We start from the raw sequence: 16,697 nt of genomic DNA, 5'->3' as shown, positions 1-16,697 counted from the left end.
GAGACTTAACGGCGTCGGCGATTGATAGACTATCCTCGCGATGCAAATATCTTTTGTGTCGTGTTTCACGGTTACCTCAGGAGACCGAAGCGGTACTTCTGTTGAAAACATTAATTACTTCTTTATTAGATCGGTTGAATGAGCAAGGCTTTTCTGCGTCGTCTGGGTCAGATGATGATTTTCAATCTCCTTACGAATCTCGTATTGTTAGGGAAATTATTTATAAAACGGGTGTCTGAAAAACCTACTCTCTTTCCCAACTTTAAAATTGAAAATGATAAACTTTTCCGTTACTCTAAGAATAAGTATCGTCTGACAGCTCAATTTGACTGGAAGCTGGTACTTCCTTATGAGCATCGTAATAAAGTCCTAAATAAGTGTCATGATGATCCTACAGCAGGTCATTTTGGCGTGGGTAAAACTCATTCCAAAATAGCCGACATATATTATTGGCCTACTTTATTTCAGGACGTGAAGGAATACGTCGACTCTTGTGAAATTTGTAAAACTTATAAACCTGTTAACTTAGCTCGTCCTGGTTTGATGGGTAATCCACGACGTATATCGTCGCCAGGCGAAGCAATATCTTGTGATATTCTTGGTCCCTTTCCTCCATCTTATCTGAGAAATCAGTATCTCTTCGTATGTGCTGATTATTTCAGTAAGTATGTGACTTTGTTTCCACTACGCAACATAACTGCTAAAGCTATCGTTAAGTGTATGGAAAAAGGGATATTTCTTATACATGGGGTTCCTAAATATATATTCTGCGACAATGGTGTTCAATTTACTTCCAAAGACTTTCGAGACTTAATGTCCAAATATGATGTCCCTCATATTTTCTATAACCCTAGGTATCATCCTCAGACGAATCAAACGGAACGAGTAAACCGTGAACTAGTAAGAACCATTGCCTCATACGTGCGTTCTGATCACCGTAACTGGGATAAGAACGTATCGGAAATACAATGTGCATTGAATACAGCTCGTCACGAAGTAACTAAAAATACACCGTATTTCTTAACACATGGTCGTCAAATGATTCTAGATGGTTCCCTTTATAATAGCGAAGGTCCCATAGATCAAAACGCGCTCGAATTAGATACCAGTGGTGCTTTTTCTGAAAGACTTAAAGAGCTCAAAACTGTATTTCAAAAAGTGCGTTACTCGTTGATTGCCTCCCATGAACGTAATGCTAGGTATTATAACATGAGGAAGCGTCACGTAGAACTGGAAGAAGGACAAATCGTTTATAAAAGATGTTTCCCATTGTCAAATGCAGCAAAACATTTTTCTGCTAAATTAGCGCCCCGTTATGACAAATGTGTCATTCATAAAAAATTGAGTCCTCTTGTATACTCTTTAAAATCCTTAGAAGGAAAACTTCTAGGTAACTTCCATATAAAAGACATTGTACGTCCTGGTGAAGCCGAGCCGTCTTCCTAGCGGTACTCGTCTTAACACCAATTGGATACTTACACTTGAAAATATCCTATGTGATAACTAAATATTGAACGTACCTACTAAACTGAATGCGACCTGGCACAAACTGGTTTTCATCAGACTAGGTATTTGTTCCATGTTTTTGTTTTTATTGGTACCGGGTGCACACGGACCAACATTAATCTTTCATGTGTCCTTATAAAGACATAAAACTTTAAATAATCTGAATAAACTGCAGAAACTTACTTTACTTATAAACCCTAAACGGGCCTATTACATGAAATATTATTAATTACTGAAAAAGGAACTACGTTCTCGCTAAACTCTGTACTGTAACTGAACTTTTGTTTGTAATTTTAGGAATTGTGTAATAGCTAGAGAATGCAGCTTGTTACATACTCCCACTACTGTCGGTGATAGGCAATTTCTTTAATAAAGGGAAGGTTGTTAACGTTGCCGTCTTTGACGTTTTCTTTTAGGTTTAGGAAAGCGCGCACTAGGAATAAGAAGGTTCGAACCAAAATTAGTCGTTAGATTTCCTTGGTCGAACTGATCATTCACCAAGTCATAGGTATAACTTTGGTTGTAAGACTTGTTTTCTTTATAGATTATCTATGGTTTCTTATTTACGTTTCGTAGGTTAAGGTGTTCACTTCCTATTGGGCGTATATCATTAAAAAAAATTTTTTTTGAAAAAAAAAATTTTTTTTAACCCAACTAAAGATGAACTGTAACACTTTGGGGTATCCACCCAGTGTTATAAACAGCTGAGTAGCATATTATATAGGTACTTTATAGGTTAGAAAATGGTATGTTTGTTTTGGTAAGATTTGGTAGTTGAAATGTCTTCGACACGGATGTCATAGTGGGTCAGTCAAGGACTGAGACCTGTAGTGATATTTTCAACTTTACATATACGCTTTTAGCTATATTGAGTGGACAAAACTTACCGGAGCGGTAGGTCAGTCTGTGCGTTCAGTCCGTTGCATTTTGCGCATCCATGTCGTGTTCCTGCGTTGTGCTAGGACACAGGCACTTTGTTTTCGTTGTGGTATATACATTTCACAATTGAAATACATTTTAAAACATAGAAATACCACGTATTAACAGTATGATTTCGATAAAACCGAGCAGTTGTTTATTTCAGCGGTAGACACTGACGGCTGTCAATGTCATTTGGTTTTTTTTTTTGTCCATGGTTCCGTAACAGACGGTCGGTCACACTTGTTGTACGACAATAAACATATACTTGTGGTTCTTTTATCTTTTTATAATTTCCAATTATTAATAAAGTCCGTATTATTAGCTTCCCAAAATGAGTAACTCTTTTTATTGTTGATGTTTCGAATTATTCCGAGAGTCAAACCGGTCAGTCGTGGTAACCATTGAATTGGGAAGGTTTTCATTCATGAGTTTGTCTGTGGTTTCTCGGATTGGAATTTTGATAAATCATTGTTCGATCGATCTTCAAGATGTGAAGTATATTAGAAAATCTTTCGGCAATCAATCTTAGGGGTATGTAACCTACTTGAAGGTTTTATTTCCTGAAACTGTGGTAAATTCAAGTTAGTAATCGTTAATGTAATTTTGTTACAGCTCGTCCCAAAATGTGCATAATTTAGCGCCTTAGAGCCTACCTAAAATGGCGGCTGCTAATCTTTTCTCTTCAATTTAACATAACTTGGTGAGTTTCCACACTTTTTAAATATATAAAGAAGGAAAGGCGGAGGTAGTGTGTCCTTTCGCAAATGGGTTAATATAGGGTTTTATGTGGATTTTCCAGCAAAACCTAATGTCTTCAACCACCTCTTCGTCTTGCCACGCGGTCTGCAGGCGCCGTCGTTGGTATAGGAAATAATGGACCCGGCATAAACCCCGGTAAGTCATTTAATCGCTTCATTGCCGTAATTTAAATCGCGCTGTGCCTCAGTTTAAAATATAATTTTTCTATAAAACTAAACGTGTTAAAACATAATTTTTTTTAACCTAGAACATTTTCTTTGTTCTTAGGGTTTTTCCTGGACCCTGGTTTTTTTCTGGACCCTGGTTTTTTTCTGGACCCTGGTTTTTTCCTGGACCCTGGTTTTTTAAGGCTGTGCCATCCGGTGGCAGCGTTCTTCTTGGCAGTGTCCGTGAAGTTAAGACTTTTATGATATACCTTTAGTTAAATATGGACCCTTTATGCTGAACAGGTAACCTGTAATCCCTGTGAGCAATTGCTTACTGCTAAACATCCCCGGAGGTTGGGGCATAACTTTTACTTTAGACAGTGTTATGTTAGGAAGACAAATTTTGATATTGTTGTCCGTAGACACAGAGATGTCTATGATGTATTTAGTGTAAATTTCAAGAAATAGTGGTGTCACTAAGAAGTATTTAGTATTACTTATTTACTAATAAATAACTCGTGTTGACCGTAGCGGGTCATATATATTTAAGGAATAAACTGTGTATTAAATAAATTTGGGATTTTCATTTGGATATGTCATGCGCTTGATGAGGATAGTATCCTGGCGTCCTACCTTAAATTTTTGGATACCTATTCTCACTCCATAGTGGCCTGAACCGCGACCCTATCTATGATTGTAGTTAGCCGAAGGTATTTGTGAACTTTTCAGTAGTGAAGTTTGGTGAGTTCTGGATCACTCCATAGAAACACGTTTCCTTCTATGGAAACGGTCTTTAACAATAATAGAATCAGATCTTCTCCATATCCAGAGCTCATCCACACCTATTACAACCTAACTGTCAACAGTGTCAATCCGAGAGTTGTGACGTCATCAGAATCTTCAAAGACCTTTCGAGTTTGGTCACGTGACGTGTGCCAAAAGATATTTTAAATTCAATATTTACAAAAATATGGTCATTACAGGTCCCCTAAAAGTAGTTTAACATGTTCTTATAATCCAAAAGAATTTATTGGGATACAATTCTGCCCTAAGATTTGTAGATGGAAACAACCCTATTCTCATATTATTTCTGTTACCCGAGAAAAATACTGCGCTTAACAAACTGCTTCTCTGCCCCGACATGACCTTATTCATTTATGTTCTATCAAAAGAATTCAAAAGCATTTTATCTTTCACGATTTTTAGGGTTCCGTAGCCAAATGGCAAAAAACGGAACCCTTATAGATTCGTCATGTCCGTCTGTCTGTCCGATTCTGTCACAGCCACTTTTTTCCGAAACTATAAAAGCTATACTGTTCAAACTTGGTAAGTAGATGTATTCTATGAACCGCATTATGATGTTCACACAAAAATAGAAAAAAAAACAATAAATTTTGGGGGTTCCCCATACTTAGAACTGAAACTCAAAAAATCTTTTTTCATCAAACTCATACGTGTGGGGTATCTATGGATAGGTCTTTAAAAATGATATTGAGGTTTCTAATATCATTTTTTTCTAAACTGAAAAGTTTGCGCGAGAGACACTTCCAAAGTGGTAAAAAGTGTGTCCCCCCCCCCCGTAACTTCTAAAATAACAGAATGAAAAATCTAAAAAAAATATATGATATACATTGCCATGCAAACTTCCACCGAAAATTGGTTCGAACGAGATCTAGTAAGTAGTTTTTTTTTAATACGTAATAAAAATTTTAAAAAAATTTTTTTTTCATCAAACCAATACGTGTGGGGTATCTATGGATAGGTCTTCAAAAATGATATTTAGGTTTCTAATATCATTTTTTTCTAAACTGAATAGTTTGCGCGAGAGACACTTCCAAAGTGAAAAAATGTGTGTCCCCCCCCCTGTAACTTCTAAAATAACAGAATGAAAAATCTAAAAAAAATATATGATATACATTGCCATGCAAACTTCCACCGAAAATTGGTTCGAACGAGATCTAGTAAGTAGTTTTTTTTTAATACGTCATAAAAATTAAAAAAAAAAATTTTTTTCGTCAAACCCATACGTGTGGGGTATGTATGGATAGGTCTTCAAAAATGATATTTAGGTTTCTAATATCATTTTTTTCTAAACTGAATAGTTTGCGCGAGAGACACTTCCAAAGTGAAAAAATGTGTGTCCCCCCCCCTGTAACTTCTAAAATAACAGAATGAAAAATCTAAAAAAAATATATGATATACATTACCATGCAAACTTCCACCGAAAATTGGTTTGAACGAGATCTAGTGAATAGTTTTTTTTTAATACGTCAATAAATTTAAAAAAAAATTTTTTCATCAAACCCATACGTGTGGGGTATCTATGGATAGGTCTTCAAAAATGATATTTAGGTTCCTAACATCATTTTTTTCTAAACTGAATAGTTTGCGCGAGAGACAGTTCCAAAGTGGTAAAATGTGTGTCCAAAGTGGTAAAATGTTGAACAAGATCTAGCAAGTAGATTTTTTTTTAATACGTCTTAAATGGTACGGAACCCTTCATGCGCGAGTCCGACTCGCACTTGGCCGCTTTTTTTTTAAATATATTTTAAAACATAATTTGAAGTAAATATGTAGGTAATTTCCAAAAGATGTCGTTATAATCAAAACATTCAAAACTAAATATACAATTCTCAAATTTCAGGATTACGACGCCCAAGACCTCCTAGAGTTTGAAGAAACCATCCTCCAAGGCGTCGAATACAGTAGCGACGGCAAAATCAGCAGGAAACAGTTGACTATGATCCTTCTAGCACTTGCTAAGCACCATCAAGAAGAAGAAGTCACCACGCCGTAAACTTGCGCGCACGCGTTTGCCACTCCGTCCCGATTTCTGAACGAATTTTCTAGCAGCGGTCCCCACTTAAGCGGTCTACAGATTGTTAGATTTTACTTCGATTTGTGATTGCGTCAACTGTTAATTGTTTAATGGCTCCTCTAGACGACGGCCCAGCGAGATGGCCATGCGATGGTTAAGAGCACGCACTATGGAATGGGTCACGTGTAGATGCGTGCGCACCACCGCTAGCCCATAGCCCATGTGCGGACGAAAACCCGACACCGTGGCCATCCCATCGCAATCCCGCCGCGCCATAAGTCATACAACACTATGACGGCCCATCGTGTAGAGAACCCTAAACGGTTAAAATTTCCTATTTGTCATTGTACTGATGAATCCCTTCTAGCCAGTCTAGCTCGTTTGCAAGTGCTCATTCTCCTGCAGAACTGCAAGCAGGATTTGTCGTTGGACTGTAGATAATTTCTGTACTTAAAACTTTTTGTTTTTTTTTTTAAAGTGGTGACTACCTTATTCAAAAGTTATTTTATTTATAGTTTCTTCTATACTCTGTCGTTGCACACACAGAGAAATTTGTATTGATTTATGTTATTGATATAAAAATCTAATTAGTATTTAAATAATTAAAAAAAAAATATGGTCATACGCTATATACGTTCGGTAGCCCATTCAGTGCATTCGCGATACTGTCGCATTTTTTGCTACACGTGAATTTAAACGCGCTATATGTGGTTTAAGATGTATTTGGGTAATTCCAAAAAGTTCACAATTTCGATAATTCCAAAACTGACTAATATGATAGAATTATTGATGATTTTTGGAATAAGTCGACATGTTGAATTTTCCAAGTGCAACTTATGTATGAATATATATTTGGACAATGCACGAGGTAAATCCTTGTACATATTTATCATAAGTACTGTCGAGGTCAATATGAAAGAATATAAAAAAAAAAAACAAGATATTAATAATGGCAAGGAATTAATATCTATACAATCTAATTTCCCTCTGCTTTGTTTGTTTTAGCCCCTTTATTTCATATCGCCCTAAATTAGACCCTAACTATAGAGACTGTAATGGATATATCTATATAAGTTTCACGTACCTCATTACTTAAGAACGTAAGTACCTACGTTGATTCGAAGTCTGCATATGCCTAATTTAGGGTACCTTAACACATTTACTGAAAGAGCAAGCTACACGCTACGAGCGTAACCAATAACATAAGAAAAACCGTTCTTATGTAGCAAAAAGCGCCTACGAACAAAGAACCCTGTCGATGGCAGTGAATGTGTTAAACGCTACGGGAGACTCGCGTAGCGCTACGATAATGATTCGCGCAGTGAAATATAGTTGACATCTGGGTTTTACATCTTTTGTTGCATTTATATGGCGGTGACAAGTAAGCAGGCCGTAATCATAAATACAGATATAATGCAAGAAGCAGAAAGTTTACAAAAAGCTCGAAAAGAATTAGGAAATTGCAGGAAAATATCACAGAAAACTTTCATTACGGAAATCGAAACGATTTGTATCCAGAAAGAGTTTCCGAAATTTTTCCATGTGGTCATTTCGCAATTTTGTCAACATTCTGACGGCACATCAGGGGGCCTACCGCGAAAACCTAAATTCATAAATTGCAGGGATCTTTTACTCTCACTATGACATAATTAGAGTGACAGAGAAAAATGCCCGCAATTGACGAACTTCGATTTTCGCGGCTATAGCTCAGTAATTATAAGGTTGAGTGAAAAGGATGTAGATATATTCTCTTGATCGATAATTTGCTAATTGTCTTTGTCATGTAAATGCAACATTAGGTAATTTGCTTGGCATTGTACCTACCAATTAGATACCTATATTTGCAAATGTATACGACATTACCAAAACAAACTAAATATTCTAACAATATATATATATTCTAACAATATATTCTTAAATGGTTAAATGGTTTTTACATAATGTAATTGGAAAATGCGGAAGAACGATTATATTTAGAAAGTGTTACCAGGGTTGTTGACGTAATTAATTAACTTATAAAAAGTAGATTGTGTGAAGACGTAAATAAAGTAACTAATTATTATTTTACTAAACTTTCTAAAACTTTGTGTACCTAGTGGCAATTATCGTTAGTAATCCATGAAAAAATCTCCTTATTTCAATGTAAACTATTTTATAACTCTTGAAATTCTTGAAAACTAACTCACGATTAAAAATATTAAGCCAAATCAAATGCCAAATATTTAATATTTCCCTACATATTTTCATAAATCATATTGTAGGAAATGTAGATTTTACATCCATAAATATCATTACAAAAAGGTACTCCTACATATCATAAAACATTTTAAAAGTTTTTAATGAAAACACCTAGTAAAACATTTTTGATAAGCACAAAACATTTTAATAGAAAAAAGTCTCCAAGAGCTTTTAACTAATAGATGAAACGTTTTTCATAAAAGTCCTACATATTACAGCACTATTAAATTAAAATAAAGTGCAAATTTATCATTATTTTTACAAAAAAATATTTTAGATATTAATGTATAATCTTCAATTCTTCAAACATCCTTTGCAAACATTTTTTTATAACGTGTTATAAATTCGTTTAACCCTTCTCCAGGCCGCACCAATGTACAAGGTTTTCACAAAAAAGCCAAATATATTCCAATTAATCCAGCTTTGATGATTCATTTGAAGACAAGTAACATTTCCTGGAAGTGTAATCTAATTTGAACCTTAAATCGGAATGCTAAAGTTGAAATTCTAATGGCGCGTATGTGGTCGATAAATCGTACTACGCCTGGAAAAGGGTTAAATTGAATCCATTGTAAAATGTACTAAAAACAACAGTTTAGTATTTGGGTAAAATATAATGTGTGTTTGTTTAATGTTGTTTATTTGTAAATAATAATGGATTTAGAATTAACAAGAACATGTATTTAATTGTTGTTTGTTGATGTTAATTGTCTGTTTTAAGTATAATTAATTAATAATTTAATTTGTGTTATATGTACATGAATGTTTAGAATGTCTATTTACCAATGATATATTTATTAGATGGTTTAAGACAGATATCCGGCAACCAACTGAAAAAATGTGTTAACGTGTATGTATTTTGTTACTGTAATTTTTAATCAAGTGTACTTCTGGTTTCTCAATTTAAAATAATCAATTAAATTATTTACGAAATGCAATATTTTTATACAGTCCGATATCACTACCAATTTATGACGCTAATATTCACGTCGGGAGCCTTTTTAAAAATTAGGTTATTAAATTGGAGATTGACGCCAATTTATTTTCTGATCAAATCGGTCGATTTGAAGAACAATTGTCATTTTATCAGCAATGTATACATAAAACCTGTACCTCTAGTGTAAATAAATTCGATTTCCAAACGTGACGTACGCGTTTGCGTTTAGTCTCATTTTGTATTGGATTTCGAAAGAGCGCGCCAAGCGGGACGTTTTGGAAACTCAAAATCCTATACAAAATGAAACTTAACGCAAACGCGTTCGTCACGTTATGATGTCGATCAAAGTTACACTAGGGGTACTGTACCTTGGGTCCTGTTTCACAAAGTTTGAGTAAAGTAGTGGATAGCTAATTAACAAAAAAATTAACCACCAAATAAAACTACCTTAAATTGCAAAAGTATTTATCAACCAGTTAAACTTATTTGAAGATTCTGAAACGCCAACGATGACTTCAGTCGTCAGATAAGTGGCAAGTAGCTTATTCAGGACTTTACTTGGATATTGTAAAAGATTTTATTTAAAAATACAATTTTTACCGATTTACAAAACCGAAGTTTTGTACGGAGCACTAATAATGGTAATTTACTAGTGTAATTTCAATAAAATATATGTTGTGGGAACTGCTAGTTCACACATCCCTATTTGTGTACTTACATGTTTTGCCATATATATATAAACCCATTTTACATCGTTATTGTTTGAATTTTAGCACGCCGCTCAATGATACTGGGGCTACGCAAAACCATAACATTTATAAATAAAGGCCTTCTTAAACTGCGCAATCTCCAGGTCCCAATTTAACTATCCCTGCCTCTTTCTATCCCCTGTGCACCCATGGTGCACCCTTTTTCTTAGTATCCGGGCCACTAACATTCGAAGTATTCGTACGAACATTCGTAAATTATGCGAAAGTTTGCACGCATAGTGACGGCTGTCACATGTTCATTCGCGAATGAACGCTGGTTCGTATATTTGCAAGAATGTCCATGACTGTCATTACTTCGACATGGTTGAAGATTGCTTAGTATAATAAGACCTTAAATATCGCCACTCATCATTCTCTGACGGTTATAGTGTTAACTAATCGCCCTAGATGGCGCTGCATGCTCTAAATAATTATCTGTGTTAAAATAGACGTTGTGATCAAAAATATAGTTAGCTTTAAGAATGGAATGATATGCACAAAACGCCAACATAATACCTAAGTATATATTAATAGATATGATAAGGACAAATAATATCTAGTGTCAAGCTCATAAAAGATCCTTGGATAGTAATGTAAACAAAACAATGGTTTTTATCTCAGTTCACATGGTAAGTTTATATAATTGACAGTGTCCAGTGGCAGATTTCAAAATATTAAAAAAAAAAACAAACATTTATTACCACAACTATTTATTTTCATCAAAAGAAGATCAATGCGAATTTCATTATGAGAAAAAAACTGTAGTTATTATTCTCTATTTTAATAACTCTAGATTAGTTTAGAAAAGTTAAAATACAAATTTTTACCTTATTTTTATTCTTACTTCTTACTAGATAAAGATTTATGTTTTAAGTTTGTACTCGTACTAATCCAAGGATTTTTAATTTGCTTAAAGCTAAGTATTCTAGCTACTAAATGTGTTATGTACTTCAATGACAGGAATTACTTAAGCACAGTTAGCTCTAAAAATATCTACCTTTGCTAGATACTAGCAGACTTACGAGTCGGACCGCCAATGACATGGTATGGAATTGCCATCATTAATGTCAAATTATTATAATGACACTACCTCACTTTATTTTCTTCAAGTCTGTGCAAAGCTAACTTAGACGGGATCTACAAAAATCTTAGGAAAACTCGAGATTGATGTTTTTGGGGCCGACTGTACTTGTAAAATAAAAGCTATAACAGACGAGCGTACCGGACCGTGACCTTGAACTGGCCAAAATATCTCTTGCTCGCTTTCACTTATACGTCCTTAACGGGTAAACCACCTTACACACGATCGAACAGGCATCGGATCAGGGGGCCTACCGAGAAAATCGAAATTTGCTAATTGCGGGGATTTTTCTCTTTTACTCTCACTAAGACGTAATTAGAGTGACAGAGAAAAATTCCCGCAATTGACAAACTTCGCGGTACGCTCGTCTGAAAAGGCTATAAACGTATTTAGATGGCATTATAAGAATTCTGGCTAAGGCAGAATGTTGGAGTAAGTTATATTGTAACTGAATTTATTTAGACATCTGGCTAAGTTATTCCCAAGCCTGGCACTGTGTGTTGAAATACGATATTTGTTATAAAATGTTTATATTTGTAAATGTTTGTTTTATTTTATCTCCTGGGGTTAATCATAACGTACACCTTGACCTCGCACAAGTAGTCCGAAGAAGCAACTCCCCGGCCCCCGGCCAACACCTGGTCGCGGCGCGTACCCTCCTGAGGGGCGACCTACACTAAAATCGTAATTCCATGATCTGCCTCTCCATCACTTTTCCTCCTCCGGTCTGTACTTCCTCAGGCTCCGAATCTATGGCTTTCGTGTTCTAATTCTATGTTTACTGCAAAAGTAACTGTACATCCAGACGAGACAATCACATTGTCAATTTGATTAAAAATCAAATTGGCGTCAATCTCATCAAGCGTCCACACGTACATAATTAATTACACATTACGCATGCTAATTTAATAACCAATTCTGGATTTATAGTGAACGTCACAGAAGTTGAGCGCTCGAAATAAAAAACAAAATCAAATAGTGCGAAAAATTGTACCGCCTGTTTAGGACTTGTCGGAGTCCTTGGTCGTAGTAGATTTAGATGAGGTGTAGGAAAGCCCGCCCGGAAACAGGGCTATAACCGCGAAAATGGAAGTTCGTCAATTGCGGGCATTTTTCTCTGTCACTCTAATTACGTGTTAGTGAGAGTAAAAGAAACATCCCCGCAATTTGCGAATTTCGGTTTTCGCGGTAGGCCCCCAGGCGGGCTGTGGATCGCGTGCTGCGTTCATCCAGCCCAATTCCCTGGAGTTGGAGCTGCAGGTTACTGTCCCAGCGACATACCCGTACTATTTATTCTCCTCAAATCTTCTTTCCTGCAGAACAAAAGGGCATGTTTAAGTTCGGCGTCCCTTAGTTCGTTTTCTTTTAGTAAGTCTACCGAATGTATTATATCGCAATGCCGCGCACATAAAACATTCTGCTAGTAAGTGTAAGCTAGACTCCTCCTTACCCCAGTGTGGACAAGGGGAGTCTCTACATATTTCCATTACCTTAAGATGTCTATGGTGAGTGTTATGTCCAATGATAGTACTCGTCAGTAGTCTCAGACTGCTCTTACCTAGCTTCAAAAGATACCTAGTTCTCCTGTGATCTACTCTTAATCATCATCTTCGACTTTTTAGGTAGGTGTAAGAGGTATTCAATAATCGGCCGAATATTAGGAAACATTCGGCTGAATACCGAATATTCGACAAAGTAGCCGGAATAGGCCGAGTACCGAATTGTTGCCAAATATTCGTGGCATAATTGCGTTTTAATGAGAGTAAAAGAGAAAAATCCCCGCTGTTTGCGAATTTCGGTTTTCGCGCTAGGTCCCCTGTCTCTTACTCCCAATCTCTCACATAAACGCATCGCCGCCGCCAACATTTTTGGCAAACGCCGCCGCCGATCGTTTTTTAACCTGCACACACGTGTGCGTACCTATGTACAACATTAAATTGTAAAAATGCTGAGAAATGCCCACGATCCATAGATTTGTTTCCAATCAATCTCACCAACATATACCATAATACAAGCCACATGTGTATGAGCTTTATGTTCGCTACTGGCTGGAGATCAAAAAATTGTATTGACAAGAGAGTGCCTAAAAAAAACAATTTGTCTATGGTTAAACGTCAAACAATGGACCAATCACAGTCCTTTGAATCGGCGCCATGGCACGAACACCATAGACTAGAATTTAATTATTTTTAGCGGCTTGCGACCGTGCGTAGCGTAGCGTAGATTGTTACTTGTGTTTGTTCGTTCGTAGGCCGTGTAGGCGTGGAGAGGCGGTGCATTGCTATAGCGTGGTTTTAGAAATAAGTAATTGAATTGTAAATACAACAACAATAATGGGAGTGACTGTGGACACGATCACCCCTGGCGACGGTAAGCAAATATACTTCTAATTAAACTATTTACTTTCCACGTTTAACCAATCTACGGCCATTAGATTTTTCCTGTCATTGTATTTTACTAATTATCAGTGCTTAATTCATTTAGAACTATCATTAAGTTAAAAACAATACAAGAATAATAATGTATTTGTTATGGTAACTTTTTGTTTTATCGATTGATATTTTTCATAAGGTGACCTTTAAGACGCCGCCTTGCTGCCGCCATAGGCGGGTTCTTAACCTATTCATGTCCAGAGTTCCAGTTTAGAACACATGCTGTTTTATCGATGCAAAAATATCGTTAATCTTCACCTAAGTTACTTCCAATTAGTTTGGTGCTTAAACATATATTGTACAAATAGGTCTTACGCTCAGCTGAAGTTTATAAATATTACTACTTCTATAGGCAGGTACAATAGATATACTATACCCAGATTGCCTAGCTAGTAATAGTGCAAGGTTGTGTTGTTCCAATAGTGTAAAAGGCTTTGAAGTCTGTAAATGTTAACTGATATATATTATTATCTTAGCCTAGATCTCGAATGTTTCTATAATTAGACCTTATGAGCACATTATATTCAACTCTTGATTCCATTTACTTTCTGCAATACTGCACATACTATCTTATTTTTTATTTACCACTTTTAATCTGCATATGCATGTGCAAATGTGCTGAAATATTGATACCTCCTAAAACAAAAAGTAAACAAAATCTACCTTCAAATGGTTGCTTAACCTCTTGAACGCCAGACAGCGAAGGAATTTGCCGTGCCCCGGACGCAGGCGATCACGATTATTTAAACGAAATTGAACTTTACGGAGTCGCGCGTTAGTCCCTATTGCATTGGCGAAACTGTCGGCTGTAGCCGTCGTTGGCGTCCTTGGCAAGTATTTCAGATGTCGGCCATAGCCGACGGTGGCGGTCAAAAGGTTAAGCCAAATCACATTACATGATCAAATAATGTATGTTAAAGTCAGTGACAAATCTGGGCAGTGTTGTATCAGGTTGTTCGACCAATAATTGTAATAACTACCTGATGTTCAAAGTGTATGTTTACTTTTATTTAAATACCTAAAGATACAGAGTATAAGTATGTATATTGTCATACAGTACCCATAGTTCAGGCTTTGCCTACGGCACTATTGAACTATTTCAGGGCATAAAGGTCGATCTGTGTAATGTCCCTAACTAAGTAATTATTATTTAATTTTACAGAGGCCACATACCCAAAGAAGGGCCAGACTGTAGTGGTCCACTACACTGGCACACTGACCAATGGACAGAAGTTTGACTCGTCCCGTGACCGCGGCAAGCCCTTCAAGTTCAAGATCGGCAAGGGAGAGGTCATCAAGGGTTGGGATGAGGGTGTTGCCAAGGTGAGAAACAAAAGATAATTGTGTCAAAGTTTAGTCGAAGGTCCCACTTTGATGCCCAAAAGGATGAGATTTGCTTGTATCTTTATACAAATAACCTGTCAGCATCCTTGTGGCAAGTGACAATGTGGGACTTTTTGCTTAGAAATAACACAATTAAATTATAAACTTTAGTAGCATAGTGCACACAGGGCGAGCCTACGTGCGAGGAAATTGCCTCGCCTAATCAGTACAATCTAATTTGCTCGTAAAATAAAAAAGTGGCCCTTGGGTCTAAACATTACTATCTACCGAGACACCTCACTTCACCTATTAGTGGTCCCGGATGATTTTCAGCCTATTCTATTAGCATACTGAAAGAATGTAAACAAACCATGTGATACAGTCATTCCACCAATGAGATACAACTTTTTGTATCTGTGGAACTATATCATTGTCTGAGATACCATACAACACGGTACTGTTTGGTTACATTCTTTTAAGGTCCGAATGGAGAGTATAATAAATTTGCCTCCAATCTAATCCAGCATACTCCATTCCAGATGTCAGTAGGCGAGCGTGCCAAGCTGACCTGCACGCCTGACTACGCGTACGGCCAGCAGGGCCACCCCGGCGTCATCCCACCCAACTCCACCCTCATCTTCGATGTCGAGCTTCTCAAACTTGAATAAACCACCTTAAGAGATGACACACTCAAGACAACTCCTAGCCTCTCTTACGCTATATCACCTGTACTTGTGGGCAACAGTGAATTACCCAGGGACAGTGGATCAGTTGCAAACCGTCAGGTTTTCTAGTTCCCTGTACTCTGGTTTTCCCATTCTCTATATTCTTATGTGCAATTTAATCTATTATGGGCAACAGTGAATCAACCAGGGACAGTAGATCAGTTGCAAACCATCAGGTTTTTAATATATTCCCTGTTCCCTGTGTGCAATTTAAACTGCTATGGACAACAGTGAATCATGTAAGGTACAGTTGATCATGAATTATAATTTATAACACAGTCATTTGTCCACATGGGTTTACTTTACTATTCCTAGAATCTACCTGTAGTTTTTGGAAAGGAGAGTCTTGGGTACTTTCACCTAGCACTCGGGTTATTTTCAGCCAAACACTAGTATAAGTCCAGTCAATTAGGCTAAGAAACCTAGCATCAAGCCCCATTCAAAAATTCAGTCACAATTTCACTTGAATACATTCCAGAAGCATTTTGAACAGTAGATGATGATGCCTTTGTATTCTTTTGTATAAGATCCTTTTTGATGCACAAAATGGGAATGTTTTCTGGTGATGGTTGGGTTGTGCACGCATGTGCCGTTTATGTATACATTATTTCAGTAAAGCTCTAAAATGATCTAAGAATAAATTTATTGCGAAAATATTGCGTTTTATTGCTAGATTAACACTCCGTTTGTCTAATGATTGCATGAAGAAGTTAGTAACTACTTATTGAGACTTGAATGTATGTGTGCTTAGGCACAGACAGTGTATTATTTTGAAATGCAAGATATATTCATCACCATCAGCCTTAATCAATTGGTGGTACAGTCACATCTTATCTTGAGAGCGAGTTGCATATTTCTGTGGCCTTCGGAATGTAACATATTATTGCAGACATAGAGAAATAAGTAAGCATAGAGTGCTCACTCCATAAATCAGTTGTTATCAAAATGCTTATTATTTTCGTAGTCTACATCGAGCACTAGCGGTACTTATCAGTACTGCTATTTGACAATAGATGTCGCGACGAACGAAAAGTCTGCTCGACAATTTTCAGCTAATATTAT

The 16,697-nt window shown here is 36.5% G+C and overlaps 2 protein-coding genes across 3 annotated transcripts in view; both read left to right on the top strand.

Moving 5' to 3' along the window:
- Positions 1–9,255, top strand: part of LOC133530085 (calbindin-32) — a 175,314-nt gene extending 166,059 nt beyond the window's left edge. For both annotated transcript variants that reach the window (XM_061867916.1, XM_061867917.1), the window contains one exon: positions 5,977–9,255. In XM_061867916.1, the coding sequence (XP_061723900.1) occupies positions 5,977–6,129 (153 nt within the window). In that variant the 3' untranslated portion in view covers positions 6,130–9,255. The remainder of the gene's footprint in view (positions 1–5,976) is intronic.
- Positions 9,256–13,327: 4,072 nt separating this feature from the next.
- Positions 13,328–16,289, top strand: LOC133530090 (peptidyl-prolyl cis-trans isomerase Fkbp12). The gene is made up of 3 exons (XM_061867923.1): positions 13,328–13,525; positions 14,750–14,910; positions 15,450–16,289. Exons 1-3 carry the CDS (start codon positions 13,489–13,491, stop codon positions 15,576–15,578), a joined length of 327 nt encoding a protein of 108 aa, XP_061723907.1. The 5' UTR covers positions 13,328–13,488; the 3' UTR covers positions 15,579–16,289.
- Positions 16,290–16,697: the final 408 nt, after the last annotated feature.

The sequence above is a fragment of the Cydia pomonella genome, chromosome 22, assembly GCF_033807575.1.
Source record: "Cydia pomonella isolate Wapato2018A chromosome 22, ilCydPomo1, whole genome shotgun sequence".
Classification (NCBI taxonomy): domain Eukaryota; kingdom Metazoa; phylum Arthropoda; class Insecta; order Lepidoptera; family Tortricidae; genus Cydia; species Cydia pomonella.
The sequence above is the reverse complement of the archived record's forward strand: the minus strand, read 5'-3'. Positions and strand labels throughout refer to the sequence as shown.

What these genes read in the sequence shown, in the direction of transcription:
- LOC133530090 (XM_061867923.1), top strand. Translation starts at nt 13,489, where the DNA reads ATGGGAGTGACTGTGGACACGATCACCCCTGGCGACG. An exon ending in CACGATCACCCCTGGCGACG is followed by an intron (nt 13,526 to 14,749) that starts GTAAGCAAATAT and finishes TTAATTTTACAG; the next exon opens with AGGCCACATACCCAAAGAAG. An exon ending in GGGATGAGGGTGTTGCCAAG is followed by an intron (nt 14,911 to 15,449) that starts GTGAGAAACAAA and finishes ACTCCATTCCAG; the next exon opens with ATGTCAGTAGGCGAGCGTGC.